The sequence below is a fragment of the Mustelus asterias genome, chromosome 29, assembly GCF_964213995.1.
Source record: "Mustelus asterias chromosome 29, sMusAst1.hap1.1, whole genome shotgun sequence".
Classification (NCBI taxonomy): Eukaryota; Metazoa; Chordata; class Chondrichthyes; order Carcharhiniformes; family Triakidae; genus Mustelus; species Mustelus asterias.
The window spans coordinates 18,942,001-18,963,723 of NC_135829.1; the positions used below are offsets into that span (position 1 = coordinate 18,942,001).

At 46.5% G+C, this 21,723-nt stretch overlaps 1 protein-coding gene across 4 annotated transcripts in view; it reads right to left on the minus strand.

Moving 5' to 3' along the window:
* LOC144480566 (zinc finger protein 609-like) overlaps positions 1 to 18,105 on the minus strand; it is a 124,124-nt gene extending 106,019 nt beyond the window's left edge. For 3 of the 4 annotated variants that reach the window (XM_078200157.1, XM_078200155.1, XM_078200154.1), the window contains exon 1: positions 303 to 386. In XM_078200157.1, the coding sequence (XP_078056283.1) occupies positions 303 to 317 (15 nt within the window). In that variant the 5' untranslated portion in view covers positions 318 to 386. Of the gene's footprint in view, positions 1 to 302; positions 387 to 18,016 lie in introns of those variants that run through there. The other variant, XM_078200156.1, reaches the window with a different exon arrangement.
* Between the last annotated feature and the right edge of the window lie 3,618 nt (positions 18,106 to 21,723).

The following is a 21,723-nucleotide window of genomic DNA, read 5'->3' on the forward strand; positions in this document are numbered from 1 at the left end:
AATGTAAGCCTACCTGTGACACTAATGGATGAACGTTAAACCTGAAATACCATCACCACATAGACTGCAGCAGTTCAACAAAGCTCACCACCACCCTCTCCAGGGTAACTAAAGCTAGCCCTCGTCAGTTACACGCACATTCCAATCACCTTTTCCTTTAAAGACTCAAAATCAGGTGAGACCGCTGAGAGCAGAGAGTGAAAAGAGAAAGCGTTTGTGGGGCCAGAGATTAAAGAAAATGGCGAGCACAGCAGAAACCAAACAGTAGAAATCGGAAATAGGAGAGGACTCTGGAAATCTACCTGCCTTTCCTCCATTGCCGTTGGGTCTGCTGTCTGACCACAGAAATCTGCTTTTCGTTGAGGCTTCGCAGTTCAAGGAGCGTTTGCCCATCAGTTCCTGGATGTGATTCAACTCTGTGACCATTCAGTGAAGCTCTGCGCTGGGCCTGGAGCAGATTTCCTTTCAGCTGCACGAATTTAGAGTTCTACTTTGGAATGATGCGTGGGCAGCAGCTACAATGTGGAAAGCAGCTTTTGGAAGATTGTATCTCCGACAGAGCTTTGGCCTTTGGTACCTGGTTCCAGCTCCACGCCAATGCTTGCCGATGTGGGTCGTCACATGTTGCCCGTCTCTGAGCAACACACCCTTGTGCAACTCTTCAAAATATAACCTCAGGAAAACAGCTACAGAGAAACGTGCCAACCCACAGATTAGCGTTAAACGTCTAACTATATTTCACAAAACCACTCAAACCAACAAAGTGGTTGCAGGAAGTGCAACTTTAAACGTTTATATTACTTTGCTGAATTTTCTCCCAGAACTGGATTTATACACACACACACACACACAGTATATATGCAGCAGGTACAATAAGATCAGATGTGCACACTGCCCGCACAAACAAGCTCGACGGTACACAGGAACTTTGAAAAGCTACAGGTCAGGCCAGCCAGCATATGATATGATCAACATTTTGTCATTATACAGAAACCTTTAATGTAGCAAAACAGACAGGAAACCATACACAGCACACAACACAAAGGGACCTGCTGCCAAAGAGCCTCAGAAGCAACAATCACTCAGAACAATCAACCCTCATACTTGCAGTGAAACGCTGTGTCTAAAGATGCTTCACCGGAGTATTATCCAACTAAATACAGCACTGGGCCACACAAGGGGAGATTAGGACAGGTTACCGAAAGCATGGTCAAAGGGAATGTTTTCAGGAGTGGCTTAAAAGGAGGAAATCAAAGTTCAGGGAGGGGATCAGAGACATTTCTGGCACTGGAGGAGGCCATTCAGCCCACCGTGTATGGGCCAGCTATAAAAGAGCTAGTCATCCTGAATCCACTTTCCAGCTTTTGTCCTGTGGCATTGCAAGGGAATCTGCCTCGACCACAATTTCAGGTAGTGGGTTCCAGAGCTCCACTACCCTCTGGGTAAAAACATTTCTCAATCAATCTCCTTCAACCCTTCTACCAATTGCTTCCAATCTATGCTGAAAAATCTCAGCAGGTCTGACAGCATCTGTGGAGAGAGCATAGAGCCAAAATGCTGAGTCTGGATGACCCTTGGTCAGAGCTCTGTCAGACCTGCTGGGATTTTCCCAGCATTTTTCCATTTTTGTTTCAGATTCCAGCAGTGTTTTGCCTTAATCCAATCTATGCACCCTTGCTGCTGAGTGCCCTGGGTTCTTCCTATTCACGACATCAAGGCGCTTCATTTTTATACTTTGCGCCCCTCAGCCTCCCCTGTTCCAAAGAAAACAGACCCAGCCTGACCCATTCCTTCCTCCTAGCCAAGATGTTCCATTCCTGGCAACATCCGTGTAAGTCTCCTCTGTACCCTTTCCAGGATATATGTACACGTACACACACACGTACACGCACAGACACACATACACACACACACAGAGGAAACACACAAACATGTCGGAGGTGCGCAGCACCATGTATGATTAAACCCACATTTCTGTTTACATTCCTGTGCTCAACCTCTCCAAGAGTGCGCTGTAGCGAGCTTGTAATTCTGATCTTTAAAAAGGAACTGTGCGCTATTCAACATAGGGTGGTGGTGGATGGAAAATTTTCGGATTGGAGGCAGGTTGCTAGCGGAGTGCCACAGTGATCAGTGCTTGGTCCTCTGCTCTTTGTGATTTTTATTAATGACTTAGAGGAGGGGGCTGAAGGGTGGATCAGTAAATTTGCTGATGACACCAAGATTGGTGGAGTAGTGGATGAGGTGGAGGGCTGTTGTAGGCTGCAAAGAGACATAGATAGGATGCAAAGCTGGGCTGAAAAATGGCAAATGGAGTTCAACCCTGATAAATGTGAGGTGATTCATTTTGGTAGGACTAATTTAAATGTGGATTACAGGGTCAAAGGTAGGGTTCTGAAGACTGTGGAGGAACAGAGAGATCTTGGGGTCCATATCCACAGATCTCTAAAGGTTGCCACTCAAGTGGATAGAGCTGTGAAGAAGGCCTATAGTGTGTTAGCTTTTATTAACAGGGGGTTGGAGTTTAAGAGCCGTGGGGTTATGCTGCAAATGTACAGGACCTTGGTGAGACCACACTTGGAATATTGTGTGCAGTTCTGGTCACCTCACTATAAGAAGGTTGTGGAAGCGCTGGAAAGAGTGCAGAGGAGATTTACCAGGATGCTGCCTGGTTTGAGGAAAGGTTGAGGGAGCTAGGGCTGTTCTCTCTGGAGCGGAGGAGGCTGAGGGGAGACTTAATAGAGGTTTATAAAATGATGAAGGGGATAGAAAGAGTGAACGTTCAAAGACTATTTCCTCGGGTGGATGGAGCTATTACAAGGGGGCATAACTATAGGGTTCGTGGTGGGAGATATAGGAAGGATATCAGAGGTAGGTTCTTTACACAGAGTGGTTGGGGTGTGGAATGGACTGCCTGCAGTGATAGTGGAGTCAGACACTTTAGGAACATTGATGCGGTTATTGGATAGGCACATGGAGCACACCAGGATGACAGGGAGTGGGATAGCTTGATCTTGGTTTCAGATAAAGCTCGGCACAACATCGTGGGCCGAAGGGCCTGTTCTGTGCTGTACTGTTCTATGTTCTAAAAATATCTGCAACTGAAGGATCACTGGGATGTGGACTGTAACAATTTTCAGCAATGTTATTAATCATTGCTGGGTGTTTTGTCAGCAGTAAATTTGTGTAGCCCCTGTTCCACAGTGACCGTGTCAGCTGTTAATACAAGAGCAGGTCAATAAAACGGGTTTTAAAATCAACCATTGTGAGTTTAACAACAGAAATGTCTGACCGCAGCTTGGCGTGCAGAGCCTGCCCAAATAAATAACTGAAGCTTTAGTCATTTTAATTATTCAATAAAGTCCCTTTAACCTCTGGCGTTGGCCTCCAGCCCAGACAGACAGAAATTCAATGTTTTCCGAATAAATTGCTCCAATACTGATTTGGAATGAGGGCAAATCTCATTATATTCACAGTCGTTCAATGACCTGCTGTGAAGAGCAGCCTGTCAAAACTTCCTGGAAATCAGCCAATATTATTCAGAATCAATATACAACAGTTACTGAATGGAATGGATGATTCTGTGACTCGCGATCAATCGCATCCCACGGTCAAAGTCACAGCGCTGCTTCTAACCGTCATTAACATCTCCTTTGTGCTGGCCTTTGATCATAGTCAACTCAATGTATTGAATTCAAAGCTGCAAATCATACAGACACTGTATACTCTTCGAGCAGTGTGTGTGTGTATACCTCCTGCGTGAGGCCTCGCCTGAGCGTGCTGCAGCAGGATATAACTGTTTAGACTAGGGCTGCCAGCCCCCCTGCAATATGCAGTGAAATTATAAACCCAGGAGTGAAACAGTCAACTTATGCAAGTCACTCAGAGAAAGCTGACGCCCAATCTCCAGCATGAGGTCAAAAGGCATTAAACAAGCCCACCTCATCTCCTCTCGTGCGAACATATGATACAATGCAGGGCAAAGTGGGATCCATATCCATCTGCATGATGTTAATTAAAAAGTTTAAACCTGGCGATTTCTGATGCGATGCCAAAAAACATCTCATTCAACATCATACACAGACAATGTGAAATCACCAAAACTGCAGAGGCAGGGGACAATCGATTGCGGTATCTAATCATTTTCTTTTGATGGATACATCAATTTAACTTTGTCAGAAGTGAGAAGTGCTCTTCAATCGGGCTTACTGCAGCATACAATGTTTTGCCTCGGAGTGGTTAAGGCAGAGACCCTTGCCTGGTTCAGAGGAAAACTAAACATCAGAGACAGAGGTGTACAGTGGCACAGTGGTTAGCGCTGCTGCCTCTCAGCACCAGGGACCCGGGTTCGATTCCCAGCTTGGGTCACTGTCTGTGTGGAGTCTGCACGTTCTCCCCGTGTCTGCGTGGGTTTCCTCTGGGTGCTCCGGTTTCCGCCCACAGTCCAAAAGACGTGCTGGTTAGGTGCTAAATTCACCCTCAGTGAACCCAAACAGGGGTGTGGCGACTAGGGGATTTTCACAGTAACTTCATTTGCAGTGTTAACGTAAGCCTATTTGTGACACTAATAAATAAACTTTAAACAGAGGAAGACACAGGGAAGAGTGCAGGGCAGTGGCATCAACTTCTGCACTGCTCCAGCAAGGAGGCAACGGGCTGCAACAGTTCCGTGCTCGGTGTCAGTGGATTGGATGCTGTGAGCTGACTGCTGGAAAGTTTGTGCGCTTGGACTTCAGGCAGGATGGGACGGGCCATTCCCAGGACTGAACAGTCTCAGCTCAGTAAGGCAAGGAGAGTCGAGGATGTGTGGACCCAGACCCCAGTGTGGGCCCGACAGGATGACAATATCGCTAACTCTTCTGCGCTATTCATTGGGGAGCGGAACCTCCCCAGAGAGAGAACAAAAACATTTCAAATCAAATTGCTGTGACAGCAGTCCCTGGTGGCCCAGGCGCATTCTGGAAAAGGTTTACGAGAGAATCCGACAGTGACCTTTTGGCAATTTGGCCAGAGATGAAGGTACTGACAGATACAGCCTCACCCACGGACTTCTGAAACTGTCAGCTGCACAGAAGCAAATATGACCAGCGTCCTAAAACAAAATACTGTGCATGCCGGCAAGCTGAAATAGAAGCAGAAGATGATGGAAATACTCAGCGGGTCTGGCAGCATTGCAGTCAAATAACCAGCTGTCATTAGCGAATCTTTAGCAGCAAGTGGCCTCACACTCACCAGATTTGTTGACACTCGCTCACCGGTAGCTTTCCTGCCCCTTACCCAGCATGCACGGGGCTCTTTACAACACCAACCTGACCCAACAACTTGACACCGCTTCAGAATCCAATCTGGGCCTTCAACAACAACAACAACCTGTATTTATATAGCACCTTTAACTTAATGAAGCATCCCCAGGGGCCTCTCAGGATTCAAGGAGTGATGTAAGGAGAGGCAGAGAGATGCAGGGAAGTTTTCCCAGAGGATGCAGCCGAAGCAACTGAAGGCACAGCCTCCGAGGATGGAGCGATTCAAATCGGATGCACCAGACTTGGAGCACAGGTATCTCGGAGAAGTGGAGGAAATTATAATATAGGGAAGGGCGTGGCCACGGAGGGATCTGAAAACAAGGATGAGAATTTTAAAATCAGGACACTGTTTAACCGGGAGCCAAGGAAGCTCGGCACACACGGAGGTGATAGAGGCACAGAACTAGCTGCAAGCTGAGGCACTTCCCCATTTTGTCTGACTCAGCTGTTTAGAACAGTTCATCCAGAAGTTACCAACAGGAGACCTTTCACCCTGTAACAGAAGAAAGTCAGGCAATAAGCAACCAGTGGTTAGCTGCACCAGTACTTCCTTCGTCTGCCACCTGAAGCCGGCCACTGCAAGGATTTACTGCTCAGTTCAGACCCTTTAACATTTCCTCCTGATGGTATCAATGCGTCCTGGGAAACAGATCCATAGACTAGTGGTTCCCAGCCAGTGTGCCATGGCACAAAGACCCCCCCAATGATTCAAAATGATTGTAAGTTCATATAATTAAACCAAAACTAACCTTCGTTTTCAGCTCTGTGGTTGGAATCTCAGAGACCCAGTGCATGAGCTGGTTGGGAAAGAACTGCACATGCACGGTTTAAAACATGTTTTAAGTTGGTGAGGCCCATGTGCATGGCCAATGGGACTTGGAGCTGAAGACTAAAAGCCCCTGTACAAAAAGCAAAAAACTCAAAAAGGGTGCAAAAAGCCTGGGAGAAGCGAGAGACAGTAAGAAGTCTCACAACACCAGGTTAAAGTCCAACAGGTTTATTTGGTAGCACAAGCCACTGGCTTTCAGAGCGCTCGCTGCTCCTTCGTCAGGTGGACAGCGCTCCGAAAGCTAGTGGCTTGAGCTACCAAATAAACCTGTTGGACTTTAACCTGGTGTTGTGAGACTTCTTGCTGTGTTTACCCCAGTCCAACGCCGGCATCTCCACATCAGAAGCAAGAGAGACAGGGAGAGATAAAAAAACAAAGTTCCCAGGAAGGGAAGAGGAGAGAAAATAGGAGGTGCCTCAAAATTCTTTAATAGTATAGAGGTATGCCATGACACATAAAAGGTTGGGAACTTCTCATAGTGGTTAGAGCTTTTCAACCTTTTGTTTTTCCTATTCTTTCATGGGTTGTGGGCACTGCTGGATTGGGCATCAGTATTTGTTGCCCGTCCCTAATTGCCCTTGAAATGAATGGTTTGCTTGGCCATTTCAGGGAATGGTTACGAACCAACCACATTGCTGTGGCCCTGGAGTCATATGTAGGATAACGATGACAGATTTCCTTCCCTAAAGGATATTATTGAACCGGATGGGTTCCTTTGACATTTGTTGACGAAGGAAAAGCGGTAGATGTGGTTTACATGGAACTCAGCAAGGCGTTCGATAAGGTCCCCCATGCAAGACTTCTCGAGAAAGTGAGAGGGCATGGGATCCAAGGGGCTGTTGCCTTGTGGATTCAGAACTGGCTTGCCTGCAGAAGGCAGGGAGTGGTTGTAGATGGGTCTTTTTCTGAATGGAGGTCGGTCACCAGTGGAGTGCCCCAGGGATCTGTTCTGGGACCCTTGCTGTTTTGTCATTTTCATAAATGACCTGGACGAGGAAGTGGAGGGATGGGTTGGTAAGTTTGCCGACGACACAAAGGTTGGTGGTGTTGTGGATCGTTTGGAGGGATGTCAGAAGCTGCAGCGTGACATAGATAGGATGCAAGACTGGGCGGAGAAGTGGCAGATGGACTTCAATCCGGATAAATGTGTAGTGGTCCATTTTGGCAGGTCAAATGGGATGGAGGAGTATAATATCAAGGGTAAGACTCTTAGCGGTGTAGAGGATCAGAAGGACCTTGGGGTCCGGGTCCATAGGATTCTTAAATCGGCCTCGCAGGTAGAGGAGGTGGTTAAGAAGACGTATGGTGTGCTGGCCTTCATCAATCGAGGGATTGAGTTTAGGAGTCAGGAGATAATGATGCAGCTTTATAAGACCCTCGTCAGACCCCACTTAGAGTACTGTGCTCAGTTTTGGTTGCCTCATTACAGGAAGGATGTAGAAATGATTGAAAGGGTGCAGAGAAGATTTACAAGGATGTTGCCTGGATTGGGTGGCATGCCTTATGAGGATAGGTTGAGGGAGGTCAGTCTTTTCTCCTTGGAGAGACGAAGGATGAGAGGTGACCTGATAGAGGTGTACAAGATGTTGAGAGGTATAGATCGGGTGGATTCTCAGAGGCTTTTTCCCAGGGCTGAAATGGCTGCTACGAGAGGAAACAGGTTTAAGGTGCTGGGGTGTAGGTACAGAGGAGATGTCAGGGGGAGGTTTTTCACACATAGGGTGGTGGGTGAGTGGAATCGGCTGCCGTCAGTGGTGGTGGAGGCAAACTCGATAGGGTCTTTTAAGAGACTTCTGGATGAGTACATGGGACTTAATAGGATTGAGGGTTATAGGTAAGCCTATATATAGGCCTAGGTAGGTTGGGACATGACCGGTGCAACTTGTGGGCCGAAGGGCCTGTCTGTGTTGTAGTTTTTCTATGTTCTATGATAGCCGTTACGGCCGCTATTAGTGAGACTTCCTTTATATTCCAGATTTATTAATTGAATTTAAATTCCACCAGCTACCATGGTAGGATTTGAACCCAAGACTCACAGTATTATCTTGGAGCCCTGACTTACTAGTCAAGTTACATGACCACCCATGCCACTGTCTGCCACACACCCCCCCTCCCCCCCCCCACCCCCATGCGTGAGCTGAGTGAGTGAATGCATTTGATTAACAGAGGAGAGACTAACATTTCTACAAAATCCTATTCAAAGCCCCTATATGGACACATTCCAGTAGCACTCACTGACTCACAGCACCAATATAGCATCTCATCATTTCTCACTGTACAATCAATTACTGTGCTGATTTCTCTTCCTCCCTGGCCAGTTCTGTACATCTGAGTTTCAAATCAAGGCCTGAGCACATCATTTAGGCTGACAGCTCAGTGACGTACTGAGGAAGAGCTGCACTGTTTAAAGTGGCATCTTCAAGTGGACGCTTGACAAGAGCAATAAACAGGGATTAAAGGGAAACTCCGCAGGGCAGATTCACATTTTTCAAAGGCACAGTCAACATAGAAAACTCAGCATACAACGAATGTTAAAGGAACCCTAGTTACAGCAGTGAAAGCTTCATTGATTCTTCTTCATGGATAAGAGTTCTGCATCATTCTACAGCCATGCTCAGTCAAGAGTCTCATATTATACAATCTCTCCAATAGGTAGCATTTGGGGCGGCACAGTGGTTAGCACTGCTGCCTCACAGCTCCAGGGACTTGGGTTCGATTCCCGGCTTGGGTTACTGTCTGTGTGGTGTTTGCACATTCCGGTTCCCTCCCACAGTCCAAAGATGCACAGGTTAGGTTGATTGGCCAAGAAATTGCCTCTTAATGTCCCGGGATGCATTGGTTAGAGGGAGTAGCAGGGCAAATATGTGGGGTTACAGGGATAGGGCCTGGGTGGGATTGTTGTCGGTGCAGACTCGATGGGCCTTCTGCACTGTAGGATTCTATGATTTTTATGATCCACCTGAACAATTCTTCTTCAACATCCTGACGGATGAACAGATTGACAACCATCTGTGGGTGAGTGAAAGGAACCAAAACAAATAGTTACACATGTGGCTTTTTAAATAAAAATGCACATTATCTACAAGGCGCACCGCAGCAGCTCACTAAGGCTCCTTTCACAAAACCACAACCTGCTAGGACAAGGCAGTAAATGCATGTGAACACCATCGTATCAAGTTCTCCTCCAAGTCACACACCACCCTGACTTGGAACTGTATCACCATCCCCCTTCACTGTCACTGCTCAAAACTCTGGAACTCTGATCCCAATAGCAAACCCCGCCCATCACATTGGAACAGTTTCATAGAATCCCACACAAACCCTAAAGTGCAGGAGGAGGCCATTCGGGCCATCGAGTCTGCACCGACAACAATCCCACCCAGGCCCTTTCCCCGTAACCCCCATGTATTTTACATTGCTAGTCCCCCTGACACTAAGGGGCAATTTAGCACGGCCAATCCACCTAACCCGCACATCTTTGGACTGTGGGAGGAAACCAGAGCACGCAGAGGAAACCCACAGACACAGGGAGAACGTGCAGACTCCACACAGGCAGTGACCCAAGCCGGGAATCGAACCCGGGTCCCTGGCGCAGTGAGGCAGCAGTGCTAACCACTGTGCCACCCAGTTTACGAGTTCACCTTGACCCTCTCAAGCGGGACTAGGCGTGGCAATAAACAATTCCCTTGCCAGCAACACTCATATCCAATAATAAAGAAAATTAAAAATAAAGAATTTGGATCTAATTTCATACCAGGCTGGGCACTGAAACCAAATCCTCAACAGACCATGATGGAATTCACAAGGTTGGTGAAATATTGAATTTGATTATCTGCCATGATCAAAATGAATGGCAGAGCAAGCTCGAAAGGCCGAAGGGCCTCCTCCTGCTTCTAGTTTCCTGTTGGGAACAGGAAGGGAAGGTCATTCAATGGGTAACGTATCTTACCATGTCACACTGATCGCATCAAATGCCAGCCAGGCTGGTGCGAATGGTCTGCTCCCGAAATCAAAATGCCTACATTGCAGGTTCCAGGTTTGTGCATTTTTTTTTCCATGGGAAACTGGCAATGGACGTCTCCGGAATCGCACTGACACTCTCCTTGAGCAACATTCCATGGATGGCCAGGCAGCTCGGAGCATCAACGCTACACTTGCTTTTCAAGGCAAAGGTCCCCGACACCAAGCTCTGCTGTTACATTCTGTCCCCGGCCCTCCATCAGGAGATTGAGTGCTGGGCAGCTGTCCAAACGTTATTCAAACTAACAGTCTCTCCACTGCGTGCTTACTCATCATCATTAATGCTCTCAGAGGCTTACAGCTTTTTAATAAATGATCATATTCAAGGTGCACTGTCGGAAGTAATTGGATTTTCCTTTACATGAAGCAGAGTGCACTCCTGTCAGCCAGAGTGATGGTGATAGAGGGAAAGCAACAAGGACAACAGCCAATTTCAACTAAAAAAAAATACAGAATGCCAGAGAATAGTGGCTGCTGTTTAGATCACAACTGAAGGTCACTTATTCTGCCTTGTGTACGTCGCTCTGTCCCCTCTGGCTTATTCAATGTAGGTGAAGCGATAGAATGTATTTCTGTTGCTTTATCCCACCTCACAGCAGTGTTGGGAAGTAGCACATCATCCTCCATTCCCCCTCTCACTATTCAAGCACTGCCCCTTTGTAAAAGTAGGCTTATATAAGGCACCAGCTGGTACTGTACCAATCTGATCAGTACTCGTGTTATCTCCGGTGTGAGCTATGGTTCAGTCAGTAGCACTCGCACTTCAAGAGTCAGGAGGGCGCGTGTACGAGTCCCACCCACAACCTTAGGACAAAGCCTAGGCTGGTGCTGGAGTGTGGCACTGGATGGAGTGCTGCTCTGTCAAAGGTGCCACCTGAAGCTGCTTTCAAAGATCCCACAACACTAATTACGAAGAGCAGGGGTGTCCTCCCTGGATTGCTACTCCATAATCATCCCTCAACCAAAATTACAAAATCAAACCCTGGTCGTTGTTTTGTTGCTGTTTGCGGGACCTTGCTCTTTTCAAACTGCCTGCTCTGCGCCACTTCCAAATGACAACGGTCACCTCCACCTCATAACGTCGTCACTGGTCATAAAGCACTTTGAGACACTGAGGTTGTGGAAGGCGCTATAGAAATGCAAGTTCTTTCATGAAAGCGAAAAGGGTCAAAATAAGTATGAACGTATGGAATGGAAGCAGAAGTAGGCCATTTGGCCCCACAAGCATGTTCCGCCATTTAAAAAGATCATGGCTGATCTCATAGGAACCCTACAGTGCAGGAGGAGGCCATTCGGCCCATCGCGCCTGCACCGACCACAGTCCCACCCAGGCCACCTATCCCCGCAACATCACATATTTACCCTGCTCATCCCCCTGGCACTAAGGGTCAATTTAGCATGGCCAATCCACCTAACACGCAAATCCTTTGACTGTGGGAGGAAAGTAGAGCACAGAAGAAACCTACACCGACATGGGGAGAATGTGCAAACTCCACACAGACAGTCATCCAAGGCCAGAATTGAACCCGGGTCCCTGGTGTTGTGAGGCAGCAGTGCTAACCACTGTGCCACCATGCCGCCCGTTTGTGTTTCGAATTCTATGTTCCCATCTACCCAAAAGAGCCTTTGATTCCCTCGTTTAATATGAATCTATCTACCTTTGTCTTAAAAATATTCAATTTCCCCCTACTCTTCCCCATCACCTCTTGGGGCAGAGTTTCGAAGTCTTACAACCCTCGGGGGGGGAAAAAATTTCTCCTCATCCTTGTCCTGAACTCGTTCGCAAGGGGAAACATCCTTTCCACGTCCACTTTGTCAAGACCATTCAGGATCTTATAATTATTCAATCAAGTCATCCCTCACTCTGTTAAACCCCAGTGGAATCAAGCTGAGACTGTCCAACCTTTCCTCATCCGACAACCAGCTCACTCCAGGTATCAATCTAGTAAACCTCCTCTGAACCGTCACCAACGCATTCACATCCTTCCTTAAATATAGAGACAGAGATGGGGAGATGTTTTTTCTCTTCGAAGGTCGTGAGTCTTGGGAACTCTCTTGCGCAAAAAGGTGGTGGATGCAAAATCTAGCAATGTTTTTAAGGCAGAGCTAGATAGGTTCTTGGTTAAGGGGGTGAAAGGTTATAGGTCGGTAGGCAGGAATGGGAGGTTGAGATGACAATTAGATCAGCCATGATATTATTGAATGGCAGAGCAGTATCAAAGGGCCGAGTGGCCTACTCCTGCTCCTAATTCATCAGTACCAAAACTACACACAGTATTCAAGATGTGGTCTCACCAAAGATCTGTATAACTGAAGCATAACATCGCGACTTGTGTGTTCAATTCCTCTCGCAATAAATGATAGCATTCTATTAGCCTTTTTAATTACTTGCTGCACCTGCATGCTAACTTTGTGACTCATGCACTGGAACACCGAGATCTCTCCGCACCTTAAAACTCTGCAGTCCTTCTCCCTTTAAGAACAAAGAAAGTTACAGCACAGGAACAGGCCCTTCGGCCCTCCAAGCCTGCACCAACCATGCTGTCCAACTGAACTAAAACCCCCTACTCTTCCGGGGACCATATCCCTCTATTCCCATGTTATTCATGTATTTGTCCAGACGCCCCTTAAAACTCACTAGCGCATCCGCTTCCACTAACCTCCCCCGGCAGCAAGTTCCAGGCACCCACCACCCTCTGTGTAAAAGTCTTGCCTCGTACATCTCCTTTAAACCTTGCCCCTCACACTTTATGCCCCCTAGTAATTGACTCTTCCACCCTGGGAAAAGGCTTCTGACTATCCACTCTGTCCATGTCCCTCAATCGTGTAGACTTCTATCAGGTCGCCCCTCAACCTCCATTGTTCCATTGAGAACAAACCAAGTTTCTCCAACCTCCCCTCTTAGCTAATGCCCTCCATACCAGACAACATCCTGGTAAATCTTTTCTGTACCCTCTCCAAAGCCTCCACATCCTGGAATTCTGCTTTTTTCATTCTTCCTGCCAAAATGAACAACTTCACATTTCCCCACAGCTAATGGCACTGAAATAACCTGAGAGGGGAAACCAGGTGTCAGAAAGATGAGATTTGAGGAACCGTTGACTTTTTTCCCCTGGAAATGAGTGTCTGAAATCAGAGATAAGTCAGATCTGCGCGCCTCTACACAATAGTTGCCTGATGCTGCACGATTTACATACCACTTGCATCCTTTTTTTTATACTTTTCCAATTCAATCAAATCAAATCCAATTCAGAGTCTCAACAAGTTGAGACATTTCCGATCCAGGCTGACAAGACAGGGCAAGCGACCAAACCACCCTGTCCTGGGCCCGATCTACATGAGCCAAGCTGATTGGAGAAGGGGGAGGTTCCTCCTCCAAGACTTGGGCTCATTTGCATCTTAGCCAAAAGGCCGAGATGCCGCTTTTAAAAATTGCTTCATATGAAACATATGAAGCTTCAATGTAACCCAATGACCTCAACCAAGTGCAGCATCCTCTCCATACTACACTTGATCTTAGCCTGCATCCTTTTTCACCGGGATAATTCTGTTTGTTTGCTCTGTTGATTACGATTGTGTAGCGATTGGCTGTCGACAAATATCCCTGGATCTCTTTCTGCTTTGCCCCAGCTATTTAACACCGTTTCTGAAGTGCTGCCCACATCTTCTCCCTATGTGCAGTACTTCACATAGTAAAGTTCACCTGGCTCTACTCCACCAACTTGAGCCTTAAAATCATTCTGCCTTTTGACAGTGGGACATCCAAGTTTCCTCAATGTCCTGCTTGCAATCACCTGCCAGTATCCAGTTACTGACGTAGGACATAAAGCAGGTCGCTTCAGGCCATAAGAAATAGGAACAGGAGTCGGCCGTTTGGCCCCTCGAGCCTGCTTTGCCATTCAACAGGATCATGGCTGATCTGACATTGCTCACGGCCACTTTCCTGCCCTTTCCCCGTAACCCCTGATTTCCTTGCTGATCAAAAATCCATCTCAACCTTAGATATACACAAGGACTCTGCCCCCCACAGCTCTCTGTGGCAAGGAGCTCCAAAGACTCACAGCCCTCAGAGAAGAAATTCCTCCTCATCTCAGTCTTAAATTAGCGCCCCTTTATTCTGAGACTATTGTTGTGAAGTTGAGCTCGAGGTTGGAATGTGATGTTGATAAAGATGTAAAAAAATTGTAAAAATGCTACAGGAAAAAGAACATTGCAATGCTCCCTTTAAAAGCTGGTTTTGTTTCAGTGCTTGGAGGTTTAACATGCAAAGTGCATCCCAAAGTCCAAGCAGACACATTTGTATCAAAAAGTCAAGCAGTAGTCTTGACAAAGACAACCTGTTGTTGCTTGAATTTTGCCCAATCAATTTAAAGCAGCCACTCCGTTACCAAGAACCTATAAGATTTGAATTTGATGTTGAAACAAAATCAGACCAATCCTATTGTAGGAAAGTTGATAGGTCATCACAGGTATAAGAGAGTGCGCAAGAGGGAAAAACAGGAGATAGCAACTACCACCTCTCAAGTCCCGAGAGGGAGAGAGCAACTCTCCACCCTGCCAGTTTCAGATATCTCTTAAGAGAATGCACTATCTAACCAACGAAAGGTACCAAATTATAAAGAACTTAGAGAGAAACTCCAGAAGGTTCCAAAAGACACAAAACCTGGTTGTACATTTTTTGAGAGTGACTAAATTCGATTATTACTTTTTTTGGTTAATGAATGGATATTGGACTTATTTGAACAGCATTCCAGTAGAATCTGATTTTATTCGGTATGTTACTCGCTTAGTTAAAGTTCCCTGTTAGTTAAAATAAATAACTGTTAAGTGCTCATTTGAAGGAGTGTGTCAGGTATTTCTGTTACCCACTAGTCTTGTGTGGGAAGGTAAACTGTCCTTCAGTAATATTTAGTTACCCCCGAAACGTTACTGAAGGACAGTTTATCTTCCCACACACTTTTAACAGATTACGAAGCGAGGCTCTTTGGGGAATTCAGCATTACGTCTCAAAGGGGGAACAACCTCTGAATTATAACACTATGCCCTCTGGTCCTAGACCCTCCCAAGAGGGGAAACATCCTCTCAGCATTTACCCTGTCAAGTCCCTTAAGAATCCAATACGTTTCAATGAGGTCACCTCTCATTCTTCTCATTTCCAAGAGTCCCAACCTATTTAACCTTTCCTCATAAGACAATCCCTCCAAACTGGGGGATTATCCCAGTCGACCTTCTCTGAACTACCTCCAATCAATGATTTCCCATTCTCACTCCAGGGATAATGCATGATGATAATGGGAGATCGTTGGAGGTAGAGAAAGAATAAAACACTCAATCCCCTCAGAATGCTGGCTAGCAGCTTAACCGGAGGAAGTGAATCCTAAAATGGAATCAGAGCCGATTTTTGTACAAAACAAGAGTTCGAAATCTTAGAAACCCTACAGCACAGAAAGAGGCCATTCGGCCCATCGAGTCTGCACCGACCACAATCCCACCCAGGCCCTACCCCCATATCCCTACATATTTTACCCACTAATCCCTCTAACCTACGCATCTCAGGACACTAAGGGCAATTTTAGCATGGCCAATCAACCTAACCCGCACATCTTTCGGACTGTGGGAGGAAACCGGAGCACCCGGAGGAAACCCACGCAGACACGAGGAGAATGTGCAAACTCCACACAGACAGTGACCCAAGCCGGGAATCGAACCCAGGTCCCTGGAGCTGTGAAGCAACAGTGCTAACCCAGTGTGCTACCATGCCGCCCTGAGGTACAAGTGAAAACGTGAAATATAGAAGGGAAAAAAAAAAAGAAGATAGTAAAATAAATAGAAAGGGTCATAGAGAAAGACTTGCATTTACGTAGTGGTTTCACAACTTGAGAATTTACCAGTTTTACAGCTAATTAGGTTCTTCAGAAGTGCAGCGAGATCCATTTGTATCCAGAGAGCATCTTTCATACAATGAATCATCGCAGGCTACTTGACGGGAGCATTGTTAAAACAAACCTTAACACCAAGTCACAGAAGGAGACACTAAGGCAGATGAGACAGGTTTTAAAAAACATCTGTGGGGCCATAGAGAGAAGCGGTGAGGTTTAAGGAAGGAATTCCAGAGCTTAGGGCCTTGGCACTTACAGGCACAGTGATGGAGGAATTAAAACTGGATCAAAATTAGCAGAGTGCAAAAACCTTAAGGGTTTTACGGTTGGAGACTACAGAGATATGGAGGGATTTGAAAACAAGGATGAGAATTTTTAAATGGAGAATTTGTTCAACCAGATACTAGTATAGGTTAGTGAGCACAGGGCTGACGGGTGACTGGGATTCAGGAGGGCAAGGCAGAGGCTGGGTCAAAACACAGACAAAAAGAACTCGGGACATCAGCCAGCAGTGTGTTGGAATTAACGAAGATGTTATAAGTAGCGCAATCCAAGTGGCATAGACCAAACAAAAATCAAATGGGGCCATTAAAATCAACATGATGCACAGTAACTACCTGTGAGAAGTCTGCGGGACTGGCAAAATGACCAGTTTTCTACCGCTATGGAGAACTTTACAATGGCTCATTCTCTTGGCTGAACTGATTGTTCCCAATGGCTACCGGGTACCACACAAGGAGAATACTTCATTCCCCATGACTGGCATCCATCACCAGAGTCGGCACAATATTCCAACTTTCTAATATTTTTCCACAAATTAAAGACATATATTTAGCTGACTGAAGTGCCTGAGACTGAGAAACACACACTGAAATCTTGCAAATTCAAATAGTAAAATTCCCTAATTATTGCATTGTTAAATAAGAAAGGAAAACATAGGTATCTACGTTGGGTGGCACAGCGGTTAGCACTGCTGCCTCACAGCGCCAAGGACCCGGGTTCGATTCCCGGCTTGGGTCACTGTCTGTGTGGGGTCTGCATGTTCTCCCCGTGTCTGCGTGGGTTTCCTCCGGGTGCTCCGGTTTCCTCCCGCAGTCTGAAAGACGTGCTGGTTAGGGTGCATTGGCCGTGCTAAATTCTCCCTCAGTGTACCCGAACAGGCGCCGGAGTGTGGCAACTAGGGGATTTTCACAGCAACTTCATTGCAGTGTTAATGTAAGCCTCCTTGTGACTAATAAATGAATAAACTTTTTTAAAAGGTATCTGCTGTTACACATTTTTATTTTATTCACGTTTGTACTCAGCTGAAGTGAGGATGAAAGTGAGGGACAAAACTTCTCCGTTTGTCAACCCCCAGTGCAACGGGGAAAGGTGGTTCCACCGCTGCCCGCCTCGCACAGTCAGATCTCAGTTCAGGAGCTGGATTCTCCTGTCCCCATTTCAAATTTAGATCCAGCCATGAGGAGGCTGAGAGAAATTAATTTCAACTCCTAGACGTCTCTATTATGTTCTTTCAATCTGCTAGGATTCAGTTGTCATTAAAACCATGGCTGATGGTTCTGGGCAGAACAATAAAGCTTCAACTCGCATTTTTGTTTTAACTTGACTGGTGCAATGTCCAGCTTGCAGCTTCCCAACAGTTTCTGACAGCATACTCAATGCCTGAATGATTGGCAATCAGGTAGTTCAAATGAGAAGGTAACCGAGAGCCTCAGAAGCATAAGAAACAAGAGCAGGAGATGGCCAGATGGCCCTCAAGCCTTCTTTTCCATTTACTAACATGGTGTATCGTGGATCTTAACTCCACTTCCCTATCCCGATCCCCATGACCGTTGATTCCCCTACAGATCAGAACTCTGCCTATTCCAGCCTCACATCACTCAATGGCTGCAAGCATCCATGGCCCTCTTAGATACAGATTTTCAAAGGTTCAGAACCCACTCACGGTATTTCTCATCTCAGTCTTAAATGATTGAGCCTCTTACCCCGAGACCAGATCCTCTAGTTCTCGACTCTCCAGCAGGGGAAAACAAACTCTCAGCATCTGCCTAGACAAGCCTTCTGTACAAGCAACCTCACATCAACATTGCCGGAGTGTATTAAACTAACAGGTGGAGTAAGAGAGGGAACACCTTGATCAGAACATTATGCCAAGTTATGAACAGCATCTGATCTACCGATTAGGCATGCAACAGCCCTCAGGGCTCAACACTGAGTTCAACAACTTTAAACTGCAATCTTTCTCCTCCATCTTAACCCTTTTTTTAATATACTGTGGTGTCACCAGGGGCTGTGTGTCGGAAGGGATTAAGTTTATTTATTAGTGTCACAAGTAAGGCTTATACTAACACTGCAATGAAGTCTATGAAAATCCCCTAGTCGCCACACTCCGGCACCTGTTCGGGTACACTGAGGGAGAATTTAGCATGACCAATGCACCTAACCAGCATCTTTCGGACTGTAGGAGGAAACAGGAGCACCCGGAGGAAACCCATGCAGACATGGGGAGAACGTGCAGACTCCACAGAGACCCAAGCGTGGTATAATATTCTCCAGTTTCTTAACATTGTTTTCCCCTATCAAGATGGCCACAGGAAGTCAATCCGGAAGTCACATGGCAGACTGATGGAAAACCCGCTGTGAGTCAATGCAACGAGGATCAGCGGTGTAGCCTTGCTGGACTACATAAGCAGAGCACTGAGTCCTACTCGGGGGTGGAGGCCATCTTGGTGAATGCAAGAAGGATGCCTTGGAGAGTGAAGAAGTTGCAGGGTGCAGAATTGTGTTTTGTTCCTGACCTCGGACTATATAAAAACCCTGATTTGGATTGAACTTTGGCCTGAATGCACTCTGGTAATCTGACCTTTTTGTCTATATTTCATACTACTACTAGGTAGTAGTAGAAGCGGGGACAATTTTGTCTTTTGAAAAGCATTTAGACAGTTAAATGGATAAGATGGGTATAGGGGGATATGGGCCAAACACGGGTAATTGTGACTAGCTTAGTGGTTAAAAAAGGGCGGCATGGACAAGTTGGGCCGAACGGTATCTATGACTCTATATGACCTTGCCTCTGCCTTGCCCTCCTGAAAGACTGTCGTTGTTGGATACAGTGGGTTGAGTTTGCCTCTGGGAAATGGATTAAGCTTCCAGGTACAATTAGGGATATAGTGTGTGTAAAGTTAAGCTCAAAGAGGAGGTAGGTCCTTGTTTCTTTTTCTTTTCTGTTTTGCCGAGCGTCCAAATTGAAATAAACATTCATTTTTATTTTGCATTGGGCAACTGCGCGAGTTGTTGAACTGCATGAACTCCATCCCGCCTGTCACAAGTCCATACATTATCATCCCAATACAAACCCCCCACCCAGGCCACCTGCCTCTTGTTAAGATTGCTACATTTTTGTTGCGATCCATCCCAGCTACACTTTAACATCCAACACATTTTTTCCCCTCTTTAGTTCTGATGCAGAGTCAAACTGACTCGAAACCTTAACTCTGTTTTCTCTTACAGGTGCTGCCAGACCTGCTGAGTTTTTCCAGCATCCTCTGTTCTGTTTCAGATCCCAGTATCTGCAGTATTTTGCTCATCATCATTATGCCAAGTTAACTAGTTTCTGCAAGACCTCCCAAGTGTCCGTTCCCCTCCTGGCCCTCCCTTGAATAATCACCGCCTACACCCTTTCGGGAAATAGTGCATGCAACCGTACAACCTTCACTTAAATTTATGCCAGCGTACAATCTTCACCTCAACCTGCATGGTGGCATTCTTCTCGAGGGGAAACAAGAATGTGGTTCACCCGCTTTTAGTATGAGATTATGAGCCGTGACTGTCATTGTTGATAACTTGACAGAAAGGATAGGGCACAGAGTTGAATAGTCAGCATGAGAAGTACAGCTCTCTCTAAAGCGCGTGGAGAATTTAAGGTGCTTAAAGAGATGAGCCACAGAACAGCTTCAATCCTCTGGCAGGGATTCGCTTAACAGATCCATTTCTCAGAACTGAAAGGATGTTAGAATTGAATGCTTCCCATCAATGCAACATGAACCACTTCCACATATACTCAAGTGTATTGATCCAAGTATTAAACTGAATTAAGGCCAGGAGTTTAGAGCACTCTGCAACAAGCCAGGATTTCAGTAACCAGAAACATGAGTGCAACACAACAAACTCTTTCTATGCTAGTGGCAGGAACTGCAGCCGTGCCCGTGTGGCAGGAACTGCTGCCGTGCCCGTGTGGCAGGAACTGCAGCCATGCCCGCGTGGCAGCCAAATGGTCTGAGTGAACTCCTTCTCTTCCATTTGTAGTTATAGAATCATAGAATCCTACAGTGCAGAAGGAGGCCATTTGGTCCATCGGGTCTGCATCGACAACAATCCCACCCAGGTCCTATCCCCACAACCCCATACATTTACCCTAGCTAGTCCCCCTGACGTGAAAGGTCAATTTTAACATGGCCAATCCACCTAATCCGCACATCTTTGGGCTACGGGAGGAAACCCACACGGGGAGAATGTGCAAACTCCACACAGACAGTGACCCAAGCCAGGAATCGAACCCAGGTCCCTGGCACTGTGAGGCTGCAGTGCTAACCACTGTGCCACCCCAATTTACCCAAAGTTGTGATATGGGCCACATTTGTCCTATAGAATAGGACACCTGCCTCACCTCATCCATACAATCTCCAACTGGCTCTGCCCCTCCACCATTACGATGCATTTCGGTAGATCTAATGTAAGGGGGAGCTATACAATAAATGGCAGAACCATCAGGAGTATAGACACACAGAGGGACCTGGGTGTACAAGTCCACAGATCCCTAAAGGTGGCAGCACAGGTGGAGAGAGTGGTCAAGAAGGCATTTGGCATGCTTGCCTTTATTGGACGAGGCATAGAATATAAAAGTTGGGATATGATGTTGCAGCTGTATAGAACGTTGGTTCGGCCACATTTGGAATACTGCGTCCAGTTCTGGTCGCCACACTACCAGAAGGATGTGGAGACTTTGGAAAGAGTGCAGAAAAGGTTTACCAGGATGTTGTCTGGTATGGAGGGTCTTAGCTAGAAGGGGAGATTGGTTAAACTGGGGTTGTTCTCCCTGGAAAGACGGAGGATGAGGGACGACCTAATAGAGGTGTATAAAATTATGAAGGGCATAGGTAGGGTGAACAGTGGGAAGCTTTTTCCCAGGTCGGAGGTGACAAACACAAGGGGTCACGGGTTCAAGGTGAGGGGGGCAAGGTTCAACACAGATGTCAGGGGGACGTATTTTACACAGAGGGTGGTGGGGGCCTGGAATGCACTGCCAAGCAAGGTGATTGAGGCGGACATGCTGGGATCGTTTAAGACTTATCTAGATAGCCACATGAACAGACTGGGAATAGAGGGATACAAAAGAATGGTCTAGTTGGGCACATGAGCGGCGCAGGCTTGGAGGGCCGAAGGGCCTGTTCCTGTGCTGTATTGTTCTTTGTTCTTCTTTATTACCTTCCTGTTGGGTGAAATGGTTGTACAGGTAGTGATTTACACCACCACGTGAATTGACATTAACCTGATTCGGGTGCAAGGGGATCACAACAATGATTGGGCCGGGGAACATGGTACTCCGCACCTGTACAAAACACACACTCAACACAGTCACACCGTCATCGCCAACAAAGCCAAAGAACATTTCACGTCATGCCAGAGACACAAC